Source organism: Nicotiana tabacum, chromosome 19, assembly GCF_000715075.1.
Source record: "Nicotiana tabacum cultivar K326 chromosome 19, ASM71507v2, whole genome shotgun sequence".
Lineage (NCBI taxonomy): Eukaryota > Viridiplantae > Streptophyta > Magnoliopsida > Solanales > Solanaceae > Nicotiana > Nicotiana tabacum.
The window spans coordinates 148,025,320-148,051,254 of NC_134098.1; the positions used below are offsets into that span (position 1 = coordinate 148,025,320).

Here is a 25,935-nt window from a genome sequence, read left to right on the forward strand (position 1 = left end):
ATTCGTTTCTATGAGATTTCTAAAAAAAATTCCAAAATTTCAATCTCAAAACACTAATTAAATGGTGAAAATAATGATATATTTGTGTATATTGACCAAATCCGAGTTAGAATCACTTACCCCAATTTCTTTCCTTGAAAATCTATCAAAAATCACCTCTGTTCAAGCTCCAATTTGTTAAAAATGGAGAATGGGACGAAGTCCCCTCCTTTATAGTTCTACCTAGGCAGCCTTCAGAACTGCCTCAATCATGGCCTCGATCCTCGGCCTATATTGTGTCTTCGATCATGGCCCTAGAGCCTAGGCCTCGTTCGTGGTTTCGATCATGGCCCTCGAATCTGGGCGTTCGATCGTGACCCTCGAGCCCTGCCTTCGATCATGACCCTCGAGCCCTGCCTTCGATCATGACCCTCGATCATGGCCTCGATCTTGGGTCTCTATCCTGGGCCTCTATCTTGGGCCTCAATCTTGGGCTCGATCATAGCCCAGAATTTCCAGCATAAGAGAAAAATCGCAGCAGCTGTTTTAAGTCCAACTTTTGATCCGTTAACCATCCGAAACTCACCCGATGCCCTCGGAACCTCAACCAAATATACCAACAAGTCCTAAAATATCATACGAACTTATTTGAAACCTCAAATCACATAAAACGATGACTAAAACCATGAATCATGCTCCAATTCAAGCTTAATGAAACTTAAAATTTCCAACTTCTACATTCGATGTCGAAACCTATCAAATCAAGTCTATTGACCTCAAATATTGCACACAAGTCATAAATGATATAACGGAGCTATGAAAATTTTCAGAACTGGATTCCGACTCCGATATCAAAAAGTCAACTCCCAGATCAAACTTCCAAACTTAAATTCCTAATTTAGCCATTTCAAGCATAATTTAACTACAGACTTCCAAATAAAATTCCGAACAAGCTCCTAAGTCCAAAATCACCATACGGAGCTATTGGAATCATCAAAATTCTATTCCGGGGTCATTTTCTAAAATATTTGACCGAAGTCAAACTTAGCATTTTAAGGCCAACTTAAGGAACCAAGTGTTCCGATTTCAACCCGAACACTTCCAAATCCCGAACCAACCATCCCCGCAAGTCATAAATTAATAAAAGCACATACGGAAAGTTTTATTTTAGGAAACGGGGTTCTATAAGTCAAAATGACTGATTGGGTCATTACAGATAGCGTGATAGGGCGACAACCAGTCCATGCCCAACATAATATCGAAATCCACCATACTGAGAAATAATAAATCAGCTCTGCTCTCAAAACCACTGATAACAATTAACACGACCGATACATGCGGTCAACAATAATAGATTCACCCATGGGTGTAGATACATAAATAGAAGAACTGAAATAATCACGGGATACGCCTAAATACGGGGTAAAATAAGATGACACATAAGAATAAGTGGAGCCTGGATCAAATAAGACTGATGCATCTCTATGACAAATCGGAATAATACCTGTGATAACAGAATCGGATGCAACAGCCTCTGTTCTAGCAGGAAGGGCATAATATCTTGCATGGCCTCCCCCTCTAGGGCGACCTTTACCTGTCCGACCTCCACTTCTAGCTGGTTGTGCAGGTGGAGTAGCTACTGGTGTAGTAATCATGGCCTGAGAAGCCTGAGGGCCCTATGGAATAGGTGGGACCTGAGAAATCTGTGGAGGTGCACCCCTCCTAAATCTGGGGCAATCCCTCATTATATGGCGAATGTCACCACACTCAAAATAAGCCCTCGGAGGAAGTGACTGCTGGGACTGGCTCGGGCCTGATCGACTTAGACTGCCCACTGAAGGCACCTCGTATAGGAGGTACAAAAGACACTGGCGGTGCATAATATGGAACCTGAGGTCTGGGAGTAGCCGGAATACCACTGGAAGACGGAAGTGCTAAATAAATAGAATGGCTCACATAACCTCTACCATGACGGGTTGCAGCTGGGGCACGAGAATTATTATATGTGCCAGAATCTCGGGGTCTCTTAGGTTCCCTCTGTTCTCTCTCCCGAGTCCGCATACCCTCCAATCTCCTAGCATTTGACACCACCTATTGGTATGTGATGTCCATCTCTAGCTCTCGGGCCATACTCAATCTGATACTAGGGTGGATCCCCTCAATAAATCGGCGGACATGCTCGAAAATAGTAGCAACCAAGGCTGGTGCATGCCTAGCCAAGTCACTGAATCGGACCGCATATTCTGACACGGTCATAGAACCCTAGCGCAGCTACTCAAACTCGGCGCGCCATGTATCTCTAAGACTCTGAGGAACATACTCCCTCAAGAACATATCTGAGAATTGAGTCCAAGTGAGTGAAGCTGCCTCGGCCGGACTATCCAACTCATATGCCCGCCACCGCTGGTAGGCCGCTCCTCTAAGATGGAATGCCGCGAAAGAAACCCCACTGGAATCCACAATACCCATAGTACGGAGGATACGGTGACATTCCTCAAGAAAACCCTGAGCATCCTCTGAAGCTAAACCGCTGAATGTGGGAGGGTGGTACTTTTGTACCTCTCAAGCCTGAGCTGCTCCCCCTCTGAAACTGCTGCCCTAACCTCTGGCCGAACTGGGACAACTGGCTGCACTGGTATAACCTCTAGGGCATGTTCAGCCTGGGCCCATGGCTCTGGGGCACGAGCGGCGGGAGTCTTTGCTCCTCCCCCATCCTGATATGTGGCAGGAGCAAGTGGAATTAGCCCTGCCTGAGCTAGAGTGCCAAACATGCTCAAACACTAGGCAAAAGTCTCCTGAAGTGCAGGGGTAGTAACAGGCGTCTCAGGTGCCTGCTCTCTAACTGGAGCTACTAATGTCTCCTCTGCAGCAGCTCGTGCAGGTGCCTTGACTGCACCACGTGGTCTTCCTCGGCCTCTGGCACGACCTCAGCCCCGACCCCGGCCTCTTGCGGCTCCAACAAAGGGTGCGGGTACCTGATCATCAGATCCAGTTGTGCGTGTCCTCGTCATATGTGAAAGAATAGAAAGACAATGGTTTAAAATTTTGAAGTCAACAATTGCGCATGATAAGGAATCAAAGAAGTGATATTTTCCTAACAGTTCCATAGCCTCCCGAAGATAAGTACAGACGTCTCCGTACCGATCTGCGATACTCTACTAAACCTGCTTGTGACTCATAACACCTATGAACCTAGAGCTCTGATACCAACTTGTCACGACTCCAAATTTCCCTCTGTAGGATGTCGTGATGGCACCTAGTCTCTAAGACTAGGTAAGCCTATTAATATGCGGAATAACCAAAATAACAATTAAAAACTTTTAAAATCTCAACCTCTCAATACATAAAGAAATTCTCAAAATCCGGTGAAATACAATTCACAAGCTCTAAAGAAGTAGTACGAATATCTTTATACATCAGAGTCTAATGTGAATAGGGAAAACAACATAATAAGGATAGAAGGGGACTCCGGAGTCTGCGGACGCTGGCAGATATACCTCAAAATCTCTGTATACAAGTAGCTCACCGATGCCTGGTCTGATAGGGAGTACCTGGATCTGCACAAAAAGATGTGCAAAAGCATAATATGAGTACACCACAACGGTACCTAGTAAGTGTCAAGCCTAACCTCGGTAGAGTAGTGACGAGGTCAGGCCAGGCCCTACTGGAATAATAAAAGACATGGTGACATGTTTAACAATATACTAACAATAAAATGACAATGGAAATGAATCAGGTAAATAGTATGTCACCATTTAACTACACAGAATAAGGGCAAATAATACATCGCGGATACAAAACAAAATTTTCAACTTTAAGAAATCACAACAATAATCAAAGGCAACTGCGACCATAAATAAATATCAACAAGGGCACTCTCGAGGTACCACCTCGTAGTCCCAAATCATAAATAAATTCACAATATCTCATTTTCTTATATCACCGCGGGAGCCTTCACAATCAATTTTAAAGAAAATATTTTTCCGGAAATAGCATCCCGTGTTTTAGCCACCCTTATAACACCACATGACTTCTAGTAGTTCCCCTATTAGCCATGCGTACCCTTATCTCACCGCATGCGTTTCAACACCCAGACCCTATACCACCGCATGCGTATCAATATCACAATATATCACAATTTGTATCTCAAGTGCCCAAATATTTTAACTTGCCAAAATAAATCAACAACAATATTTTTCCATAATAAAGAGCTTACGGCTCATGCCAAAATAAATTATTTTCCATAATAAAGAGCTCACGGCTCATGCCAAAATAAATCAACAATAATATTTTCCATAATAAAGAGCTCACGGCTCCATCATAATGAGTACAAAAATCTCACAAAATATTCGGGAATAAATAACTCAGCAAAAATAATATTTCAAAATTTTTAATACGTTGCCGCAGTACTAAATATAAAAATCAAATACTTTATATTAATAATATTTAAATTAAAGAAATTCAACCTTCAAATAATGCACAGAATAAAAAAAATAAAGTTTCAACTAAACAGATAAAATAATTAACAGAAAAAATCAAGCAAATTTAAAGTATAAAAATCAGATCAATGATGAAGAATATAAAAAAATAAAATAATTTAATTAATATGCACAGTGATTTACACAATTTAAAAATATAATCTTTTATATTTAGCCCGTGTACACACTCTCAACACATTACAATTTTCGCATAAATACCAATCCTAGGGAAAATTTCTCCCACACAAGGTTAGACAAGTTACTTACCTCGACTTGCTCTGATTTAATCCACCAATAGGTCTTTTCCTCGATTATCCAACTCTGAATGGCTCGAATCTAGCCAAAATAATTCGATACAATCAACAAAAACTATAGGAATCAATTTCATAAGAAAATACTATATTTTTCAATAAATCCGAAATTAACTCAAAAATGTTCGTGGGGCCCACATCTCGGAATCCAACGAAAGTTACAAAATATGAACGCCCATTCAACCACGAGTCTAACCATACCAAAATTACTAAATTCCGATAACAATTCGGCCTTCAAATCATCAAATTTATCCAAGAGGGTTTTCAAACTTTTTCAATTTAATTCACCAATTAAATGATAAAAATAGTGATGGATTCGGGTAATCTAACCAAAATTGAGTTAAGACGCTTACCCCGATATTTTCTCTAAAAATCTCCCGAAATCGCCTCTTCCCGAGCTCCAATTCATCAAAAATAGCTTAAACTCTCTGTCCAGTGGTCTCTTCTTCGCGAACGCGGTCAGTGCCTCGTGTTCGCGAAGCACAAAAATGTGCTGCCCAACTTTCCTCTTCGCGAACGCGATGCCTTACCAAACTTGGCCTTCGCGAACGCGAAACTTTAATGCCCAATCCCCCAGCCTGGCCTCGCCCTTCTACGCGAACACGAACGCCTTCACGCGTTCGCGATGAACACTGCCATCACCCTTCGTGAACGCGAAGAGAAAATTCTCGCCTGCCCAACTTTCCTCTTCGCGAACGCAAGACCTCTCTCGCGAACGCGAAGAAGGAAATCAGAGCTGGACACCAGAAATCCCTCAGTTGTTCCCAAGTCCGAAAATGATCCGTTAACCTTCCGAAACTCACTCGAGGCCCTCGGGACCTCAATCAAATACACCAACAAGTCCTAAAATATCATACGGACTTAGTCAAATCCTCAAATCACATCAAATAACGCTAAAATCACAAATCACATCCCAATTCAAGCTTAATGAAACTTAAGAATTTCCAACTTTCACATTCGATGCCGAGCCCTATCAAATCAAGTCCGATTAAACTCAAATTTCGCGCACAAGTCATAAATAACATAATGGAGCTATGAAAATTTTCGGAACTGGATTCCGACTCCGATATCAAAAAGTCAACTCCCCGGTCAAACTTCCAAACTTAAATTCCTATTTTAGCCATTTCAAGCCTAATTTAACTACGGACTTTCAAATAAAATTTCGATCACGCTCCTAAGTTTAAAATCACCATACAGAGCTGTTGGAATCATTAAAATTCTATTACGGGGTCGTTTACACATAGGTCGACATCCATCCAACCTTTTCAACTTAAATTTTAAACTTTGGAACTAAGTATTCCAATTCATTCTAAAAATTACATCGGACCCGAACTAATTATCCCGACAAGTCATATAACAGTTATAAAGTACATAATGAGCAGTAAATAGAAAAATATGGCTACAGCTTTTAAAACGACTGGTCGGGTCGTTACAATATTGATACACATTGCCTTCACCTTTTGAAAGATTATTTTGAGAATCTTTATTTTTCTTCTTTTTATAATTAACATAATGATGACTATTATTATTTTGGTCTTTGCGCCATTCACGTTCATTTGTCAACCACTTATCTTCATTAAGACTTATTATGCACTGTTACTACATTCACTTCAAGAATAGATCAAATCAAGTGGGACAAACTTTATGATTTTTTTCATGAAAAATACATTATTATTTTTTTAGTTATCATTATATCATTAATATAATGCATTGGAACTCGAACTCAATGTCTTACCCATATAAAGATATGTTATGTTATAATTAGTTGGGACACGAACCCAACTTTTGTGTCATCATAGTGCACCAGGATTAATAATCTCATGACATACTCTCACGGTGCGTTGGGACTTGAATCTACCGTCTTGCCCTCAAAAAATGACATTATAGGCCAAAATATACCGGGACTCACCCTCAAGTCTTTAAAAATATTCCTACTTTTATTAACTTTGCCGAGTCCAAAAATGTCTGCTAATGTAAGATATTCAATCTATTTGATATTTCATATTTGACCAATGAAAAGTCAACACATTCATTAAAAAGGATTTTAAAAAAATAAAATTTGAAAACATAATGATACCAAACATTAAAATTCACTTGTGTGAGTTAGTCGGTAATGCATTCGTGGATGAAATAATGATGTAATGCTTTTTCAAAAATTGTACCCACACCTATGACTTATCAACTAGTTGTATCTAGTTGCAATTGTGAAAGCAATTCCTATTTCAAGTTAGTGAGTTACTAACGGAAGTTGAAGAGTTCATTAAAATCTTTAAACTTATTTAATCATATACCCAAATTATAAAAATGAAATAATTCAATATCATGTATACTATTGGATAGAAAGTTAAAGACTTTCATGTTTATTTACTAATCGGACATATTCTATGAATCTTGATTTGACATCTACATTTTCTTATGATTTAAAAAATCATAAAAATGCAAATCTGGTGAACGGATGTGTTAGAAATGCATGGGACGACTTAAACCTTCCTTCAAGAAAAATATATTGTGCAACTATATCATTTTGGACAATAGACAAAATGAACATGCATACCTCTATATCATTTTGGACTTCCGTTAGCCATGCTGATTAAGAAAACGAAAATCAATCTGTGTTGATGATGGCAATAAAAGTAGAGGCTCGTGCTGATAACAATATAAAACAAGAAAATAAATTACAGATGAAGAAAAGAAGAGAACTGTCTTTATCTTCAAGTGTTCTCATATGTATCAATATTCATGATTCTCAATACCTCTATTTATAGGATGACATTGGGTAATATAAAGGGATGCCATAAACATAGTATTAATCATTGAGATCATGGAGGAAAATCAAAGGAAAGTTATGGACCGGAGGTGTGAAATTTACAACCATAATGATGAAAAGTAGTGGGAGGTTAATTACATACGGGAGAAAAATAGCGGGAGTAATTTTTTTAAGAGTTATAGATAATGACATCCACTACCATAATATAATATTTACATAACACTTTTACCTTTGTCATTGTTTTAAGAAAATGCGTACAAGACCATCACCATTTAGTTGGCCAACCTAAGACTAAAATCTAAATGGACGTTTTGTTTTGCCTACTTAAGCGATTTTGAGTCGAAGAAGGGGTTATAACTCAAACTCGTTTAAAATTGCTCAGAGTCAAAGATGAGTTAATTTAATTTGACCTAAATAATAGTTTGTCATTTTACAACTTGTCAAGCTTAAAAATTGCAGGTTATGTTAAGTCTAGTAGGGGTTTAAGTTAATAAGGCAAGATGATCCTTAATTTGTCACTATATATATTTTTATTACGTGCTGAAAGAATTTGTACTCTTTTGACAGAGTTAAAAATCGAGGGGATAGATGGAATAAATCCATTTTATTTATTGATACGATGGAATGATAATAATGATTAAAATAACTCCTTTTTTTTTTTTAACTTAACAATAGTAGGAGTACTATATTTAAACTTACAAGTGTACCATCTTTCCTGCCCATTTCTATTTTTGTTTCTGACTTCAAAACCAACTCAATTTGCAAGGAATTTGGGTCCCTTTGACGCAAACAGCCATGTTTCACATGCATTCACAAATAGTCGTTTTTAGGGCAGCTATTTAAAATATAACCGAAATTTTACAAAGTACTTAAAAGTTAACCTTCTTCAATCAAACATCACATTTCGGCCTGAAGTTTGAACCCCAAAACCTAACATATTGCAATCATCAAGTTAAGATTCTTAAATTAAAAAATAATTAAACATGAACGGCCAAAGTCTAAAATGTTAAGAATCATTTTCTTCACATTCTTAAAATTAGAATCAACAAACATCTAAGTATAGTTAGACGTTTGAAAATACAATTTTGAAAGTCAAAATAAATTTGAATTGTGCTAAGTTTCTGTACCAAAATTACTTTTACTGGAATCCATATGATTGGATTGTGACGTTGATTTCATTTTGCAATGTGGTTATATTTCGTGTCAGAAAAATAATTGTTATTTCCTTGTTTTCGTAGTCTCCTAATAAGCTCCTAACATGGTGAATAAAAATTTTATGGAACAAAAATTAGTTTTCAGTTAAACTTAGATAAAGTCAACTTATGAAAGTACATGAGTGAGAGGAAAAGAACTAAACATTAGACTTATATAAGTAGGTATAAATTTTCTAACTTATTTAAACAATCCGACAATCAAAGACTTATTAAAAATTAAGGAATATTTTTGTCAAATTGAAATTTTAAGTTTTGCCATCCCCAGATAATAATAGTGACATCACCTTTTTCAACTTTTATATTTTTTAAAGTTCGTGGCTGGGGTACACATGGTCAGAAGTGTTCAATTGACCACCATTCGTCGAAAAATTACATTGTAAATAGGTAAAAATTAACCACCCTTCGTCGAAAAATTACACTGTGTAAATAGGCAAAATATTACGTTTTAAAGGTATATAACACATCAAGCACCCTTTGTCGAAAAATATTTTTTACTTCTTTCAAATTTGAACACCCTTGGAGGAATTACTAACTTCGCCACTGGGGTGAGTCAATGACTCATAGTTACGACACTTTCCCCTTATATTTTTGTTTTTTGGAGAAAAAAAGGAAATCTTTATAAGTTGGAATTTGATGTTTCTCTTTCAAAGAAATAATATTACTGCTACTTCTAACTAATCCATTTCGCGGGACGTCCGATTTTTTTTAGAAGGAAGAAATGCTTGTATTTTTAAACTAGTTTTTGAAACGTTTTTAATACCTTCATAAATTTATATCAATTTCTTGTTCCTATGGGCTTATTTAAATCCCGTCTGTCAAGATATTACGCAGATATTGTTATCAAAAATCCTATTAAAAGAAATATCAGTGCCGACACTACACACACAAAAAAATTCGGTGCCCCACATTCCCACATGATTTTGCACTCTTACTTAGAAATTACTATTACTATAGATGTCTTAAATATATCAACTTTGGAACTAATTTTATTCCAAAGCCTATTATCATATAAGCTATGTAGTACAACACAACAAAATTGTAAACTTTTCTTATAATTATTTGCTGAAGTTTCTATTTTTATTATAGTTGTGTGAAAAAAGTAAGTGTAAAAAATATATGGGATGGAGGGGTGGGAGTAAAGAACCAAACTCTACCAAATAAAACTTGTGCCAATTGCCAATAATCATAGCAAAGAGGAGAAAACTGAAAAGCCTACGAATTAAGAACTGTCCACAGGGCGGCAAAGATTCCATAAGCATTCTAGTTTTCCCACTATTTTAAAATCCAGATCACACCCTAATAATCTACTTTAATAAGTCATTATTAGTCAATTTAATACAAAAGAAAAATAGTTAAAGAAATATGAAAGGTACTAATGCCAATTCTTTAACAAAATCTTGCACTTTTTCCACTAATAAAGAAAGAGAGAATGAAGAAAGCTTGGCTGGAAAGGCTAAGAAAGGGACCCACCATGCCAACCTTTTATTCCCATGAATTGGACACTTGAGAAAAGATTTCAACTCCAAAAGGGCTCACAAATCTCCATCCCCACCGCCCTAAATGAAAGGAAATAGATTTCCCATTCATAATCTTTAGCCTCCCCCATATGACTAGTCAGTCCAAAAGATTGGTGGTATTGCGAGCAACTTGAACAAGGCAAAATGTAAGGGACCCCATCCATTTGAGTTTTTTCGTTACATTCGCAGGTCACGTAAATGATAACTACGGATAATTATTCATAAAAAGTGAAATTAGTAACCTAAAGCAAGATAGTGTTACAACATGTTAAAATGTTTTACAGAAGTCAGATTATGTAAGTTAAATCCAGTTAGTTTCCAGGTGTTCCACTGGCAGCTAGCTTTTTAAGTTCTGTACATCTCATTTCTACACCTACAATCCCCATGCTTTACTTTTTGATCCCCTCATTGACCCCTTTCAGTATGACTGGCATTTCAAGAATTCCCCATTTCAAATCCTTTCCCTATTCTAAAAGCCAAAATCACTGCAAAAATTCTGGAAACTTTTGGAAAATCTTGAAATCAATAGTAGATCAAAATGGGAGAAGAAAATCAGAGTGTGGCCAGTCTTGTGGAAATGCAAATTACAAGTTCATGTAACATTGTCAAGAATTTGTGTAACTCTGTGAAAGTCCACAATTTGAACACAACTTAAATTCTTAAAATATTATCAAGAATTCTGGGAGAATCTTAAAAGTCTTTAACATAGTAATACCTGCCTGCAGCCTGGTGCTGAATTTGACAGAAATCCCAGGTGGTGAAAAAGTTAACCTGAAAAAAAGGAGAGAAGAGAACAGGTGAAAGTAGCCCAGTTAAGATGGGGTAGCAAGGGCATTAAGTGGGGCATTTCTGTAGTGAATTTAGATCTAATCATCTTTAACCCCCCATTGATTTAAGAGAAAGTAAAGCCAACAATTATGCAAAAAGACACTGCCTTCACTCACATATTAACTATACATTAATCAGACCTGGTCCAACCCACACCTCTTTGGTAATGCACAGCATCATGACAAACACCCTGGCTTTTCAGTGCATAGCACAAGTTATAGATAGAGAATAAAATCTTTAAACAAAAACTATGATCTATTTTATTAAGGTATCAATTTGAAAATGATTTTGCCTGTAAATTTAAGCAATGTATTTGTACAAATAGCAACCCAAAAGTAGCAGAAGTTTCTGTATCTCAAAGCTGTATAGGTGCCAAGTCAGCATCCTATGTGGACTTGGTAGGATCAAAGGTGACATGATGTGGGGAAGGGGGTGACTGCTCTGCCTTTAACTTTTGAGTTACCACCATCTTCATTACCTCTGCTTTTAGCCTGCCTTTGAAACATTCTTTTTCAACATTCTTTTCTTACTTTTCTGTTTCTACATTCATCCATTCATCATTTCCTTAAGAACACCACATTCTCCATCAAATTCATTTCTCTCCCCTTCTTCCTTTTCCCCTCAATATACCAATTCATCAGTCTCTTATTACAATTCTCTTTTGAGTTCCATGATCAGATAGTCTCAAGTACTGCCATGGTAAGACTTCTTTATGATCAATATTTTATGTTCTTCTGTTTCAATTGATGTAGGAAATATTGAATTTTATCTTTTGTGATTCAGGGAACTCCTGTAAACATCATAGTTGGATCCCAAGTGTGGATTGAGGATCCTGATGATGCTTGGATTGATGGAGAAGTTACAGAAATTAAGGGGTCAAATGCTACAGTAGTCACAACTAATGGGAAGAAGGTAAGCAGCCTTACTCTAATCAATAAGTTCAGAATCTCACAGAAATTTGATATTGGTAGCATCTTTCAGAGAATATATTATGATTGCAAAAAATGCTGTCTGAACAATATTACAGTGCCTAATCAGAGTCATAGTGCATATTATATGAAAATTAGGAGCTTATTAGCTTTTATAAGCTTATTGAAGCACATAGTCTGGAACAGAAGTTCCAAGCAAATGGGATCGGTCATGGAACAAATCGGACGATAATAGTTTAATATAATCAATCAGATATAAAACATCAATATACCTGTAGGACAGTTTGTGCAGCTTTTCCTTTTACCTTAAATTGAACTATTATTGATTTTCATGATAGGTATACTCTACCATGAACATTTACAAATGTGCTCTGTTGATATTTTTAGGATGCAATAAACATAATTTCTACAAACTAATGTTCTTAACATGTGAACAGCCAAAATTTATTTATATTAAGCCATAACACTACTTTCTGCTCCAGACAGTTGCTCCTATTTCTAGCATATACCCAAAGGACACCGAAGCACCACCAGCTGGGGTTGATGACATGACCAAGTTAGCTTACCTACATGAGCCTGGGGTTCTGAATAACCTTGCCTGTCGGTATGCTCTAAATGAGATATATGTAAGTCATACTTTTCAGTCAATCGTCAACTTCACGAAGAGTAGCTGCAGAAAGCAAGTCTTATTGATGTAAAAATATCCCAATTTCGCAGACTTACACGGGAAATATCCTAATTGCGGTGAATCCATTTCGGAGACTTCCACATCTGTATGATATCCATATGATGCAGCAATACAAGGGAGCCCCATTTGGAGAGCTAAGTCCACATCTTTTTGCAGTGGCAGATGCCTGTTATAGGTAAATCAGAAGTTCAATTGAAATTATTAGGTTATACCACACATTAAACGGATGACATGCCTAATCAAACAAGTTTAAACTGCACATATCAGGGCATTGATAAATGAACACGGGAGCCAATCTATCTTGGTCAGTGGAGAGAGTGGAGCTGGCAAAACTGAGACAACGAAAATGTTAATGAGGTATCTCGCATTCATGGGTGGGCGCTCTGGAACTGAAGGAAGAACAGTCGAGCAACAAGTTTTGGAGGTGGGCACTAATTACTATTTAATACTACTTATTATACTTGAATGATCTACTACTAGAGTTCAATGCAAATTCATAGTTCTGCTTTTCCAGTCCAACCCAGTTTTAGAAGCATTTGGAAACGCAAAGACTGTGAAGAACAACAATTCCAGGTAAACCAAAAAATGACATCAAAGGTTTATCACTATCATATTTTGGTTTTCTTTTCATATTTTTCCCTTACAAGAAATTGACACAACTGAGTCGTCGTACCAGTCGTTTTGGTAAATTTGTTGAAATTCAATTCGATAAGCATGGAAAGATCTCTGGGGCTGCAGTTAGGACATATCTTCTTGAACGGTCACGTGTTTGCCAAGTCTCAGACCCAGAGAGAAACTACCATTGTTTTTACATGCTTTGTGCTGCACCACCAGAGGTGAGTTCCATAGGACAACCCATTTGCAAATTCTTCACATATGATATTGAGCTGCCATCTAGATGATCTACGGAATCTTTTACAGGATGTGAAAAGATACAAACTTGGAGATCCAAGATCATTTCATTATCTAAACCAAACTAACTGTTACGAAGTTGCAAACGTTGACGATGCACGGGAGTATCTTGAAACCAGAAATGCTATGGATGTTGTTGGAATCGGTCCAGAGGAGCAGGTGTGTGCCCCGAACACAGAAGCAATTGGAAAAATCCCATTATGCACCAAGAATATATCTAAAACAATTACTCATCATTTCTGTAGGAAGCTATATTCCGTGTTGTAGCTGCAATACTCCATCTTGGAAACATCAACTTTGTGAAAGGAAAGGAGTTTGATTCCTCCAAACTAAAAGATGACAAGTCACTTTTTCATCTGAAGACAGCTGCAGAGCTATTCATGTAAGAACTAGGAGGAATATACATTGGATTTACCTCAACTCAGAACTCAAGGCACTTATACTTTCAATTAATAAACATGTGCACAGGTGTGACGAGAAGGCACTAGAAGACTCACTTTGTAAGCGTGTCATTGTAACTCCTGATGGAAACATCACAAAACTACTGGATCCAGCAGCTGCAACCACAAGCAGGGATGCCCTGGCAAAGACTGTATACTCCAGATTGTTCGACTGGTAAGCAAATATATAGAATGTGGATCCCAGATTAAGCCTCTCCCTGGCTGCAAAACTGTCTCATGAGAGGGGAATCTTAATACTTACAAAGCAAAAGATTACTTTCTCGACTGAAAATGATTGGAGACTTACAGCATTAACAGCTAGGGAGAGCAAAAGTTACAAGTGCATTGCTGAAAAAAAAAAAGAATAACCAGTTATCTGATAGACAGTATCATTTGCTGCACTGGACTGTGACTTCATATATGTTGCAACTTCTTCTTAATGAAGCTCTAAATGATCATAGATGCCACAAAAGATACATAATTATACCAAAATACTAAAATTCTAAATTCTTGTCACTTTAATTCTGATTATAAACTGGAGTAATAAATAACTGGGGCTTCTCATAATGAACATAAGAGATTCAAAGAGTAGAAGAGTGATCAAACAGGACTTAAAGATCATGGAGAATTTTCTAGCTGAAATTGTTTATTGAGATTGAAGATGTTATATATGTTCCAAGCCTGGTTTCCGATTTTAGTTTCACATTTTGAAACCAACCAAATGTAGTCCTTTGTACCCTGTTGACATGCAGATAGTCAATGATTGGAGACTTACAGCATTAACAGCCAGGGAGAGCAAAAGTTACAAGTGCATTGCTGAAAAAAAAAAAGAATAACCAGTTATCTGATAGACAGTATCATTTGCTGCACTGGACTGTGACTTCATATATGTTGCAACTTCTTCTTAATGAAGCTCTAAATGATCATAGATGCCACAAAAGATACATAATTATACCAAAATACTAAAATTCTAAATTCTTGTCACTTTAATTCTGATTATAAACTGGAGTAATAAATAACTGGGGCTTCTCATAATGAACAGAAGAGATTCAAAGAGTAGAAGAGTGATCAAACAGGACTTAAAGATCATGGAGAATTTTCTAGCTGAAATTGTTTATTGAGATTGAAGATGTTATATATGTTCCAAGCCTGGTTTCCGATTTTAGTTTCACATTTTGAAACCAACCAAATGTAGTCCTTTGTACCCTGTTGACCTGCAGATAGTCAATCTCTAGACGAATGATAGCTGCTTGCTACGGAGAGTCAGTATCATATTAGTCTAAAAAGGACATATTCGAGTTGATTAGCATTATCCAGCATAAGACTAGATTCAACTACACAAAAAACAACATTCAAAATAAAATCCTTTTGACAGCTTCTACGTGGCAGGCTTGTGGACAAGATAAACAGTTCAATTGGACAAGATCCTGATGCAAAAAGCATAATTGGCGTCCTTGATATATATGGCTTTGAGAGCTTCAAAATCAACAGGTTTGGATACATGTTTTTGCGAATTTTGAGTATATAAAATCTTTACCTCAAAATTAACAGCTCGTTACATGCTTTACCTCAGTTTTGAGCAATTCTGCATCAACCTAACAAATGAGAAGTTGCAGCAGCACTTTAACCAGGTAAAGCATGAGAACCTTTATTCACTCTTCAGTGCCTTAATTTTTCAGTCCCATTTAGAAAAGTAGAAAAATTAAAAAGAAACACTGTTTTTACAGCACGTATTCAAGATGGAACAAGAAGATTATACGACAGAAGAAATCAACTGGAGTTATGTGGAGTTTGTAGATAACCAAGATGTTTTAGATCTTATTGAGAAGGTACCCTCATTCTGACAACAGACATTTTTGTCACTTCATTTTAATTCAACAAGCAAAACTTAGATAATTTTGCATCATATGTGCAGAAACCTGGAGGCATTATTGCTCTTCTTGATGAAGCTTGGTAAGCAAACTTCCTCTTTTCAACACCATAACTACCTGTAAAAGTAAAATTTGCTAGACACAGTCATTAAATTCTCAAAACACAGTGTATAACTTTTTTTCCTGAATTATGAATAATGACTAAAGGAGAAGATATAACTCAATTTATTTCTTGCACAGTATGTTCCCAAAATCAACTCATGAAACATTTGCCCAAAAGATGTACCAGACGTACAAAGCCCATAAGCGGTTTAGCAAGCCAAAACTTGCTCGTACTGCATTTACAATCAATCATTACGCTGGTGATGTATGTAAACTTGATATTTCGTCATTCAATTGTCAGTCAAAAAATCTTGGTCATCTTAATTCTTGGATCAAACAGGTTACTTACCAGGCAGATCACTTCCTTGACAAAAACAAGGACTATGTGATAGCAGAATTTCAAGCTCTTCTGATGGACTCTAAGTGCTTTTTCGTAGCAAAACTCTTCCCTCCATTGCCTGAAGAATCGTCCAAGCAGTCCAAGTTCTCTTCCATCGGCACGCGGTTTAAGGTAAGCCTATCAACAGGACAGAAGTAAGTATATTTACTTAAGAAAATCCTATGAACCTGATTTATTTTCAAACCAAACTTCAATGTACAGCAACAATTGCAATCTTTAATGGAGACCTTGAGCACTACAGAGCCGCATTACATCAGATGTGTAAAGCCCAATACAGTTCTAAAGCCAGGAATATTTGAGAACATGAATGTATTAAACCAATTAAGATGTGGGGTAAGTTAAACTCTTCCATATCCTTTTTGGTGCTTTCATTTTCTCCTCTCGATCAAGAAAATATGTGATTCTTCATAGCTCTCTCTCTCTCTCACAAACCTTTTGTGAACAGGGTGTTTTAGAGGCGATCAGGATAAGTTGTGCAGGATATCCAACAAAAAGAGTATTTGATGAGTTCCTTGACCGCTTTGGAATGTTAGCTCCAGATGTTCTTGACGGGTATATATCACAATCTGTTGCAACATGGTTTCACATCTTAAATCCTTTTCAGGAAGAAATGAATACTGAAAGATTGAGGCAGGGAGCAGCGATGAGTAAAATGCAAAATGAGCTAATGTTTCATGGGAAATATATTATACACTAGTAGTAGTCAATACCATATTTGCATCAAACATACTTCTTTAGAATCATAAACCTTTATTGTATGTCCATGAATAGCATCAACATACTGATAAATCACATGCTAATCCCCTTTCATTGAAGCAGATGTGATGAGAAGTCAGCATGCATTGCAATTTGTGATAGGATGGGCTTAAAGGGTTATCAGGTACTAAATCTAGACAAAAGAAAAAGAAAAAAAAACTAGACTGTTGCCATACAACTGGACATAAAATTGCATCTTTCCATGGTTTTGTTCATGACTAAGAGTCTTCTATGTACTTTATTCAGATCGGGAAAACCAAAGTTTTTCTCAGAGCCGGGCAGATGGCTGAATTAGATGCCAGAAGAACTGAAGTTCTAGCTCATGCTGCAAGGCGCATTCAGAGGCAAATTCGAACACATCTTACACGAAAAGAGTTCACAGCCCTAAGAAGAGCTACTATTCATTTCCAGAAACTTTGGAGAGGTAACTTGTACACCATTGATACAACAATGACCACCAATTTATGGTTAAAATCAAAAGTTTCAGCATAACACTGAACCTCAAGATTGGCTTTAGTTCTTTGCATACATGCTGATTTGACATATTCTAGTTTGGCATATTCTGATTTTTCCTAAAGTAGGGTTCCAACTATTTTTCTTAACATTGATATTACAAACATGTTAATCTACACAATGCTACATTAGTTTTCCCATTTTTTACATAGTGTTCTGGTTGCGACTTTGAGAAAACTTCTCTGTTCTACCTACTCAGCAAAACTTGCCAGAGTGCTGTATGAACAAATGAGAAGGGAGGCTGCTTCAATCCGCATACAGAAACACGTGCGTTCTCATTCAGCAAGAAAATCTTACAAGGAATTGCAGGCAGCAGCTGTAGTCATTCAAACAGGGATGAGAGCAATGGCAGCACGAAATGAATATAGGCAGAGGAGGAGAAATAAAGCAGCTAAAATAGTTCAGGTAAATAGTTTGCACCACAAAAGTGACTTTCAATCCTAAGTTCAGTCAGCTGACAAACTTTATTTCAAGGTAAACAGAATAAGAAAACCACATTTAAAGAGGGACCAAGTCAATTTTGTACTGTCAGTATTTGCTTCCTGAAATTAACCTTCTGGAAATAAATTGAGCGCTAATATGAAGAAAATCAGAAGTTAAGACCAATCTTATTACCTCGGATCGACTGTAAGACTGATTATGAACAAATAGTATCACCTTATTTTCTTACTTTTGTCTTTTTTGCAGACTCAATGGAGAGGATTCCATGCCTTTTCAACTTATAAACAGAAGAAAAAAGCAAGTCTTTCACTTCAATGTCTCTGGAGAGGCAGGTTGGCGAAGAAGGAGCTTCGAAAATTGAGGATGGTGAGTGTTTCTTGTTTAGTGAAAGCATTGGCATTACTGCTTATTCAAATCCATTGAAGTGTCAGTAGCTCTGCTATATGTTAACTGGCATTGAAAATCTTGTCCAAGTGCAGGCTGCAAGAGATACAGGGGCACTTAAAGAAGCGAAGGATAAACTGGAAAAGCGTGTCGAGGAGTTAACGTGGCGATTAGACTTTGAAAAACACTTGAGGGTATGTACAATCAATTTGCTTTGCTCTAAAAGGAAACAGCATAACAGCCTAAAGTACTCCAAGTGGAGTTCTATAGAGCGACATAGCGAAGGCCCAAGAAAACATCATTATTGCTTCACAGTCAACCAGAATATACGTACACGAATGCCTAAAATGAACATTTTGGATTGCACTAACACTTGGGAATGCTAGAGAATTTTCACTTACGAAGAAATGTAGATTTATGGCAATTAGATTTTCTTATGCTATCGGTAAACAGTGAATTCTTTTATGTCATAATAATGGTAAGAAAGAAAATATTGTGTTTCTCCAGATTGATCTCGAAGAAGCAAAGGGGCAAGAAATTTCAAAATTGCAAAAAGCCTTACAAGAAATGCAAACACAACTAGACGAAGCCCATGATGCAATCATTCATGAGAAAGAAGCAGCAAAGATAGCCATTGAACAAGCTCCTCCAGTTATCAAGGAAGTGCCAGTGATTGACAACACCAAAGTGGAGAAGTTGACAGAGGAAAACAACAAACTCGAGGTAAAATCAGGAAATAAAATTCTGTGCCTTTACAATAATTGGTACGGCATCTGGCCTTCAGTGTTCCAAAACCTTTGGAGTTTGTTTCAGGAAAAAGAATGCAAGTATGATAAAAAAAAATGTCAAAACTTAGTGAATAACCACCTCCCCAAAGAAAGGGGGTTTGATACGAAGAAAAGTTTCACTATGATATTTCAGGTAATTGAACATAAAAGGAAAATCCTGAAATCAATGTAATCAATAAAAAGTAAAGGGATAAAAGAATTTGTTTGAGGTATGACGATTATCTAGACTTAAAAAAGAAAAAGAAAAGTTTCATTATTAAGACAGGAAACACTGCACTGTCTGCAGCAGAATACATGAGACATCATAAATTTGTGTGTTCCTAACTGCAATTTACCTGTCATATGTTCAGGAAGAAATCAGAGAGCTCAAGAAGAGAGTAGAGGACTTCGAACAGAGCTACGATGAAGTTGAAAAAGAATGTCAGGCCAGACGTAGAGAGGCAGAAGAAACCCAGCTACGCGTTTCAGACCTCCAAGAGTCCATTGAAAGGTATTTCCTCTATTTTCTTTGCGTAGAATGTTAAAGTGGCTGAAGCTTGAAATTCAATACAAGTAGCATCAGTATGAAACTTATTGTCTTACTTTTTCTTCTTAATGTTTATTTGCAGATTACAACTGAATTTATCCAACCTTGAATCTGAGAATCAGGTTCTCCGCCAGCAGGCTTTAGTAGCACCAACAAATGAAGCCCTCTCTGAGGAAATGGACATGTAAGGATGCATATCGAGGAATAGATTAAGCAAGCTAAAAAGTTGCTAATTGGCATCAAGAAAAGCTAGAGAAGATAGTTTATGTCCTTATAATTTAAAGACAGCTTCGTAAGCTCACATTTACATTAATAGCACAATGAAAAAAGTCCTTATTACATGATCGAAACTTTAATTTAAGTATAAAAATATGGACATAGACCCAGATCAGACCAATTTATGTAGTTTCTGTGAGTTTTAGAAGAAATAATTGCTTCGAGAGTACTTATCTGTACTTATTTCCACTAGAATGGAACAATATCCTATGAAAGCTTTCGGTTTGTGTTAGCTCGCAGAGATAATAACATTTTATTATGTGAAAATCAAATGGAATTGGTTTTTCATCTTAATCAGACTCAAGAACAAGATCAAAAACTTGGAGTCAGAAAATGAGATTCTCCGCACTCAAAGGGTAGTTGTGGAGCAAATAGTAAGTTCTGACCGGGCACCTAAAGGGCTTGAGGTAAGCTAACATTTCAGTCATTTTTTTCACTGTAAGCATGTTTCTTGTAGAACTACTATGCCACTCACTCCTGACTGGATTATTTCAGACCGTTGATAACATATATCCAGCTGATAATGGACATCAAACTGTGGAAGTGCATGAAGAAATAAAAGTGGAAAAACAAATATCTAAGGTATATAAGCTTCTCACTAATAACTGCAATGCAATAAGGATCACAACAATCAGCAAATTGCTAATTCTAAATGATACCTAAATTCTTCCTGCAGGATTCTTCCCCTCCCATCTCTTTAACTAAGCAAAGATCCTTGACAGATAGGCAGCAGGTAAGTAGTAGAAATTTGAACTTTACAAGTGGATCTGATAGATAATATTTTGATGGTTTTGTAGTCATTGCTGATTATTTCTGTTTTCATTTCTCAATAATCAGGAAAACCATGATATACTGATAAAGTGCCTCGCGGAAGACAAGCAATTTGACAAGGGAAGACCAGTAGCTGCATGCACCCTATACAAAGCACTTCTGCAGTGGAGATCCTTCGAAGCAGAAAAAACAAATATATTTGATAGGATTATTCATACCATCCGATTATCTATAGAGGTGAAATTGCACTATGATCCATTGTTGACTAGGAATGGTCCTAATGAAAGATTGAATCTAAAGCTACTTAGACAACCATTTGACAATAATTTATTGACATTTCATTGTAGGATCAGGATAACACTGGTGATCTAGCCTACTGGCTGTCAACATCTTCAACTCTGTTGTTCCTTTTGCAAACCACAATTAAAGCTGGTAATGTGCCTACTAGGTCCCCATATCGCAATCGCAGCTCACCTACCACATTGTTTGGCAGAATGGCACAGGTAAACATTCATAATATAAGCTTTCAACATGTATGAACATGTTTACATTGACATATCAAGGGTCAACAGCAGGGTTTTCGCTCAACTTCATTAAGCATGGCAATTTCCAGTGGCTACAGCGGAATTGAGGGAAGCCCAAATGTCCGAACAAGGATTGAAGCTAAATACCCAGCCTTATTATTTAAGCAACACCTAACTGCATGCGTTGAGAAAATTTATGGAATGATCCGTGACAACTTAAAGAAAGAAATAAGTCCATTCCTTAACCAGTGCATACATGTAAGCACCACTTTTAGTGCTATAATCCCTTGTCTATAATTTTGCAGCAGCTCAAGCTAAATTATAAAATAAATTGACAGGCACCAAGATCTGCAAGGGTAAGACCTTTAAAAGGGACATCTAGAAGTATACACTCAAACATCATCGCGAAACAACAGGCATCCATCATACACTGGCAAAACATTGTGAATAGCCTAGACAGTACATTGACAATACTATCAGAAAATAATGTAAGTGAAGTAATATCTTGTTATCAGCTTTCCTTAATTTTATGTCAGGAGATATCTCCAGTTTTCATGAGTGGGATCTGTGTTTTCAGGTCCCTTCCACAATTACAAGGAAAATATTCAGTCAGGTGTTCTCATACATAAATGTCCAGCTTTTCAACAGGTATTCATCTCTTATTCCAATTAACAACTGTGTTTCACTTCAGAAGTAACCTAAATGACCTCAGACCTGATGTCAGAAATATGAAAACTTTTCAGCTTGTTGCTTCGCCGTGAGTGCTGCTCATTTAGCAATGGGGAATATCTGAAGGCAGGTCTGCAAGAACTGGAAAGTTGGTGTTCTAAAGCAACAGAGCAGGTAAACAAGTTGTTCACAGTGGTAATCTGGTGTTCGAAAACAAGAAATAATGTTTTAATTCCTTCTCATGAAACAGTATGTTGGATCTTCGTGGGATGAACTTCAACACATAACGCAAGCTGTAGGATTTCTGGTATGCTATTGTCCACATCATCCTTCTGTAAGCAGATTACTTCATAGCTGAGTACTTATATTATCATGCCTCAACCTCACAGGTGTTGCATCAAAAATCTCAAAAGGCATTGGATGAGATCACGAGTGACCTCTGCCCGGTAATTAAGCTCTGTGCTAAAAACAATCAAATTCCCCCAACTTCCTCCTAACTATTTTTTCGTTTGACTTTTCAAAATAGAAAAAGAACTCTCTTTTCATTTCAAACTAAGAGGTCAAATGACAATGATGTTAGCAGTTAGTCACAGAGGATTATAGATATCATTTTTGTAATAAACAAATTCTAGCTATGATTAGAACTCAGAACCGAGAACTGAAATTTATATCCTATTGCTTTTTTCCCCCTCTTTTCTCTTAGATGTTGAGCATTGCACAAATATATCGGATTGGAACTATGTTCTGGGACGACAAATATGGAACCCATGGTTTATCTCCAGAGGTAAGCACTCTTGTTCAGTGTGTTATTAGAGGTACTCTATCCTTCCATCAGAGTTGGTAAAGAAGTTATTCAAGGTTCTCCCAGTTTGACATCGATGGTTCGCAAATAGCTGATAATGCAACACATGCATATATTATCATGTAAAAGTAAAAACTAAAAATTATTGCATGCATTGGGCTTCTTCTCTTATTATATGAAAACAATCTATTAGTAAAGAGCTAAAAGACAAGATGTACCCAAAAGGAAAAGATAGACAAAACAAACACCAAATAAAAACAGCCCACCAATCTTCTTAAAGTGTGTCCAAGCTCTGGTGGGAAGAAGTCCAACCTGCTTCAACAGAGAAGCCAAGTGTGCTATGCAGTTTCACACATACACCAGAAAAAGCTTTTTACTGAAGCACTCGTGTTATTCTCATGTCAAAAAGTGAAACAGCTTACCCTCCTTTATGTTCCACAACAACTTTAATGTAAAAGAAACACCCAAAGGCCGTGGACAGCACAGGATTCTCTAAGTGTTGCAAAAGATTTCCATCATAGCTCCCTAGCGAAAAGATCATATAGTTAGATTCTTTACGGCTTTACCCTTAAAAAAATTGACAATGACAACGAAAGAAACTGATGTCGAAATTAATTTTCTTCTTAACCATTTCTTTTCCTCTTCTAAGTAAATAGTCTTATTGATTCTGTTAACAAAAGGTTTTAAAAAACACACAAAAGCAACTCTGAACCTACACTGAGTAGGCCTTGGATGGATATTTGTGAAAAAACTGTTTCTTTGTTCAGCAGATCTAGTTATGTAAAGTTTGAACAATTAGCATAGACACAGCTGACACTCTGGAATTTCAGGCCATTAGCAGGATGAGAGCACTAACATTGGAAGACTCGACCAGCATTCCAAATAATACATTCTTGCTTGATGTGGATTCAAGGTAATTAACTAAACACACAAAATAAATTGACTTTCATTCTTCAACTAACTGATCTTCCAAATTACAGCATACCATTCTCTATAGAAGAAATATCGCGATCCTTCCACAATATCAACCTGTCTGATGTGGAACCACCTCCCCTCCTTCATCAAAGATCAGATTTCCAATTCCTGCTGCAAGCAACGGAAAAAGAGTTTTGAACAGTTTCTTTTTAATTTACACAGAAAGAGAAGGATAGTTATAGGACTTGATTGATTGAATTCTTTCTTTTGTTTATTGGTTAGATAGAGAGTGATGAGTGTTCAAAATGTAAATCTTTTTGGTTTCATGTTTCATATTCATTTTCCTCATTCAAGCGATGATTCTACAAAATATTGCATTGTGAGAGATCTGTTGTATTATATGTTGAAAGAGTGTAGTAAACGAAAACACATATTCAAGGTTTCAATAGAAAGAAAGAGGTTTTTCCCTCTGATTTCTTATTATGTTTACGATTGTTATACACTGTTTCATTTCCTACTAACAGCATAACAAACTAAAATCTCATCTTATACAGATAGCCCAGAAATGAATAATTTCAGTTGCGGATTTGAACTTATGGCACATAACGATAAAAACTATTCTAATTAATCAAACAAGTGCTCTGTCATTCATGATTTATCGGAACAATCCTCACAGGTATTAAAGCATTTAATTCAAATAAAATATTCCTAGATTCAATTTCATGTACACCAAACATAATCTACCAAAGGGTTATTGTAGTTTATTTCTATAACTCATGTAACAACCTGCACTAAAAGTTTAAAAACTATAAGTTGCTAGAAATGTCAAAAATTGTTCCCAGTATTTTCACAATACTGCAGGTACATGCACATATAGTAGTGCTTAATGCATGAGACAAAGAAATAAGATTCCTGCTAGGTGCAACTTATTGGGGCCATTCCATGGTGTAAGCAGGGCTAAAATTGAGTAACCAATAGATATGTCTGTTATGTTCGGTTCTTCTTAGTTGGGTATTTGAGTTGGGCGGGTTCGACTAGAAACTCTATGCTTACTAGCCCTACAGTGAAAGGGTTATGGATTACCAACAGTACACGCACAATACACACACAGACAAAAAAAAAAGCAATGGAAATGAAGTAAATTGGAGTGATGTGCGTTTGAAACATTTAAATCAGCTCTCAACAAAATGCTTTTTATATATCAGAAGAAAGTTACCATTAAAACTTGTTGCTGCCAGTAATTGATTCCAGAGGAAATTGTTGAAGCCATTGGATCATCCGAACTAATGAATAGACCTAGAGTTTTAAGCTTACATGGGCAAGTATGGATTCCCGTTCAATTTTGCTGTGGACTAAGTTGAGTTTGTAGATGTTCAAATTCCTAATTTCTCCTTTTCGGTACCAACGAAGCTCCATTCTCCTTCTCTACTTGATCAAGACTTCAAGACCAATCACGTATTGTGCCATGATCGTTACGCTTTGATAAGCTAAGTTGCAGTTTGACATGGGTTTGCGGAAAATTATGGTATACTCCTATGTTGTACCGAGGCAGGTCTAGGATTTTAAATTGATTTTTACATTATGTATCCAGTAGTAAATCCCCAATTCTTGAACTTTTGTAATGTATTTTAAATGCTAAATCAGATTACTTTTATAGTTCTTTAAAAATTTATTTTTTAATTTTATGTCTTTTAATCTGAAAATTACACACATGATATCTGGAAAAGTCATTTTTTTCCATTTAAATTGTAATTGGCTATAGAAGATCATTTCACTAAAAGTTTACTAAAAATTTCTAATCGACCCTAATTTGGTTCTTGTTGAAGCATATAATCAGGGTAAGAGAAGGGTTAATGATTTTAAAGCAATCTCTTCATTCATTAAAAATAGAAGATTATTAAGTTTTTTGCGATTTGCTATCAAATTATTCCAACTCCAAAGAGATAGGATCGAATCCTTATTAATTGATATACAAATTCAATCCGAGTTCTTATCAAGAATGCGAAATTTCAAGTTTATACATATATGTATGTGTGTGTATACATGCATACACACAATTAATGGGCTAGTTGTATTTAGATAGTTGTGAGTTCTGAAATGTATATTTACATTTATTTGTTTGTGCATGCAATGC

At 36.5% G+C, this 25,935-nt stretch overlaps 1 protein-coding gene and 1 long non-coding RNA gene across 11 annotated transcripts; one reads left to right on the top strand and one right to left on the bottom strand.

Annotated features, from left to right (window-relative positions):
• Positions 1-3,346: 3,346 nt before the first annotated feature.
• On the bottom strand, positions 3,347-25,398 carry LOC142173329 (uncharacterized). Of its 9 annotated transcripts, XR_012703086.1 has the most exons (16): positions 25,018-25,398; positions 23,872-23,972; positions 23,153-23,411; positions 16,386-16,553; positions 16,155-16,269; positions 15,983-16,051; positions 14,839-14,879; positions 14,371-14,411; positions 14,121-14,285; positions 13,385-13,989; positions 12,747-12,877; positions 10,982-11,037; positions 8,235-8,465; positions 7,323-7,414; positions 4,725-4,793; positions 3,347-3,536 (listed from the first exon to the last, which is right to left on the bottom strand). It is a non-coding gene; the product is annotated as an uncharacterized LOC142173329 (long non-coding RNA). The 9 variants fall into 9 exon arrangements; XR_012703085.1 differs by lacking the exons at positions 3,347-3,536; positions 4,725-4,793; positions 7,323-7,414; positions 8,235-8,465 and adding an exon at positions 9,863-10,471 and having other exon boundaries at positions 25,018-25,394; XR_012703083.1 differs by lacking the exons at positions 3,347-3,536; positions 4,725-4,793; positions 7,323-7,414; positions 8,235-8,465 and adding an exon at positions 16,869-17,002 and having other exon boundaries at positions 10,478-11,037; positions 23,309-23,411; positions 25,018-25,395.
• LOC107778286 (myosin-12) lies at positions 11,057-24,284 on the top strand. Of its 2 annotated transcripts, none has more exons than XM_075238870.1 (40): positions 11,057-11,793; positions 11,878-12,006; positions 12,506-12,649; positions 12,741-12,886; positions 12,979-13,135; positions 13,226-13,284; positions 13,388-13,547; positions 13,633-13,782; positions 13,869-14,005; positions 14,092-14,238; positions 15,453-15,554; positions 15,637-15,694; positions 15,791-15,892; positions 15,979-16,016; positions 16,175-16,301; positions 16,377-16,547; positions 16,638-16,769; positions 16,882-16,988; positions 17,256-17,316; positions 17,439-17,616; positions 17,905-18,110; positions 18,393-18,512; positions 18,626-18,724; positions 19,038-19,253; positions 19,669-19,808; positions 19,927-20,028; positions 20,419-20,527; positions 20,616-20,702; positions 20,797-20,853; positions 20,958-21,128; positions 21,239-21,394; positions 21,464-21,673; positions 21,754-21,903; positions 21,993-22,063; positions 22,159-22,258; positions 22,335-22,391; positions 22,474-22,530; positions 22,788-22,868; positions 23,717-23,799; positions 23,867-24,284. In XM_075238870.1, the coding sequence occupies exons 1-40, from the start codon at positions 11,791-11,793 to the stop codon at positions 23,997-23,999; spliced, it is 4,713 nt and encodes a 1,570-aa protein (XP_075094971.1). In that variant the 5' UTR covers positions 11,057-11,790; the 3' UTR covers positions 24,000-24,284. The 2 variants fall into 2 exon arrangements, with proteins under 2 accessions (XP_075094971.1, XP_075094972.1); XM_075238871.1 differs by having other exon boundaries at positions 21,467-21,673.
• Positions 25,399-25,935: the final 537 nt, after the last annotated feature.